We start from the raw sequence: 2,333 nt of genomic DNA, 5'->3' as shown, positions 1-2,333 counted from the left end.
GATTCTGATGGTTACAGGACTCTGATGTTTGGGGCTGTCTCACTTGCTCCCTGCTTCTCTGCTTTAGTAGGATATTAACCCTCTTTTAGAGCAGAAAAACTGAGAAGGGGTCACAAGGGAGTGTCTTTCCCTGGGGGCTTTGGAAAGCAGAACCCCAAGGGGAGGACTTGTGGCGAGGTGAAGAGAACACCAGACTGGAAACCAGTCCCCAGAAGTCTAGTTGCAGCTTTTGTTTCTCTACACTGTGACCTGGGAGAATTACTTCCTCAGAGCCTCACCTTCCTCATGTACAAACTGGGCATAGTGACACCTACCCAGCTTACTTCTCGAGTTGGGGAAGATTAAATTAGCTGGATATGCACTGTGAAATTGTTTTGCAATGCAAATCTAAGAAATGATTATGTATCTAGTATACACTGCCTTGTTATGTAAGAATTTAGACCTTGTGTGTCCTTATATTTCCTCTGCTTTGGGGTATAGGGCATATCATTATCACAAATGAAAGCACTTCTTTGCTCATCACGAACCTGGCTGAATGGTGTGTGCCACGCTTAACACATGATCAGTAGAGCTACATAAAAATAAACAAAGGAGAACAACCCTCTCTCTCTGAGAAAAATCAGAAGCTGAGAGTCACAGCCTTCTCCTTAACCTTTCTTGAACCATGGGATATTCATTATAACAGGGACAGATACAGTAGGTAGAGGGTGTAGCCAGTAAAGAATGTAATGACAGATCTATTAAACAGAAACCGGCAATCATACTCTTGCAGAATAAGTTTGTCACATCTTCTGTAGATGGTCAATATAAACAACATTAAGATACCATCTGTATATGGATATCCTAACTGGGAAAGCAGGAAATGCAGCAAAGTGATAGAGTGGTTGATATTTGTTTGTTATTGTTGTTGTTTCCCCTTAAAACTCAGGGGATGGCCATAACTGGTATAATAGTTAAAGAGTGTATGCTTTAGAGTCAGAATAATTTGAAATTGAACCCTAGTTACTCAATTGTCTTGCTGTGTGACTTTGAATAAGTACTTTAATCTCCCTACACCTTGGTTTTTGAATCTGTTAGAGTTATTTTCAAACTCATAGGTCTGCATTGAGAATAAAAGAGGAAAATGTATGTAAGCACTTAGCATCATGGCCAGCACAGAGTATGTGCTCAGCAAATGATAACAATTACCATTCAGTATTTTTAGCTATCGTGATCATTATTTTCAGGGTGTTTTTCCTAATACAGAAGTCAATTGCATTCTTACAATATGGTATGATTACTTAATACCTAAATACAGTAACAGTTAAAAACTAGAAAATGTAAGCTAAAAAAAGATACCATTTACAACAATAGCAACACACACGTACACACACACTTTATTTGACTAGCAATAATTGAACAAAATATCTGCAATACCTCCCTGAGAAAAATTACAAAATGTTACTAAGATACAGAAGGAACACCTGAATAAATGAAGAGATATATCACCCTTGTAGGTTAGAAGCCTCAATAACGCGAAGATGTATTTTCTCACAAAATAAGTCTATTGATTCAAGACAATTCTAATTAAAGTCTCAACATATTTCATGGAGTTTGAAAAGCTGATTTTAAAAGTTATGTGGAACTTCATTGAAAACACCACAGTGCATAAGAGAGCTATGATTTATGAAATGTCAACATATATGTCAGTGAAAATAAATTTACAATAAACTTACACTGACAACAAAAAAATTTTTTTTAAATAAAAGTTATGTGGGTGCTTCCGGCGTGAAGGTCACGGGCAAGATGGTTCCGCCAGTGCAGGTCTCTCCGCTCATCAAGCTCGGCCGTTACTGCGCCTTGTTCCTCGGCGTGGTTTACGGAGCCAAGCGCTACGATTACCTGAAACCCCGGGCAGAGGAGGAGAGGAGGATAGCAGCCGAGGAGAAGAAGAAGCAGGATGAGCAGAGGCGCATTGAGAGAGAACTGGCAGAAGCCCAAGAGGACAGCATATTAAAGTGAGCCCGCCTTTCCCCGGAGCAGTGTGGATGAATAAAGCCTCCTGTACTGTGTGAAAAAAAAAAAAAAAAAAAAAAAAATTTATGTGGAAGAAGAAAGGGATCAAGATTAGCCAAGATGTTTCAAAAAATAAAGAAGAGAGACTTCACTACCAAATATCAGGACTTACAAGTAGCTGTATTAAGATGCTATGTTTCCAGGGTAGACAAACTGTCCAGTGAAATGGAATAGAGATTCCAGAAATAGACTCTTGAATAGATTGAATTTTATATCTGAGAGAGAGGCATGGAAGGTCAGTAGGGGAAAAAAGGCTATTTAATAAATTAACCTGGTCA

At 38.8% G+C, this 2,333-nt stretch overlaps 1 protein-coding gene across 1 annotated transcript; it reads left to right on the top strand.

The window, feature by feature from the left end:
- Nucleotides 1-1,760: 1,760 nt before the first annotated feature.
- Nucleotides 1,761-2,054, top strand: LOC116762506 (ATP synthase subunit e, mitochondrial). Its single transcript, XM_032649530.1, has one exon. It carries the CDS (start codon nt 1,786-1,788, stop codon nt 1,999-2,001), a length of 216 nt encoding a protein of 71 aa, XP_032505421.1. The 5' UTR covers nt 1,761-1,785; the 3' UTR covers nt 2,002-2,054.
- The last annotated feature ends 279 nt before the right edge of the window (nt 2,055-2,333 follow it).

This window comes from Phocoena sinus, chromosome 1 (genome assembly GCF_008692025.1).
Source record: "Phocoena sinus isolate mPhoSin1 chromosome 1, mPhoSin1.pri, whole genome shotgun sequence".
In the NCBI taxonomy this organism is placed as follows: Eukaryota; Metazoa; Chordata; class Mammalia; order Artiodactyla; family Phocoenidae; genus Phocoena; species Phocoena sinus.
Note: the sequence above shows the minus strand (reverse complement) of the source record. Positions and strands in the feature narration are given on the sequence as shown.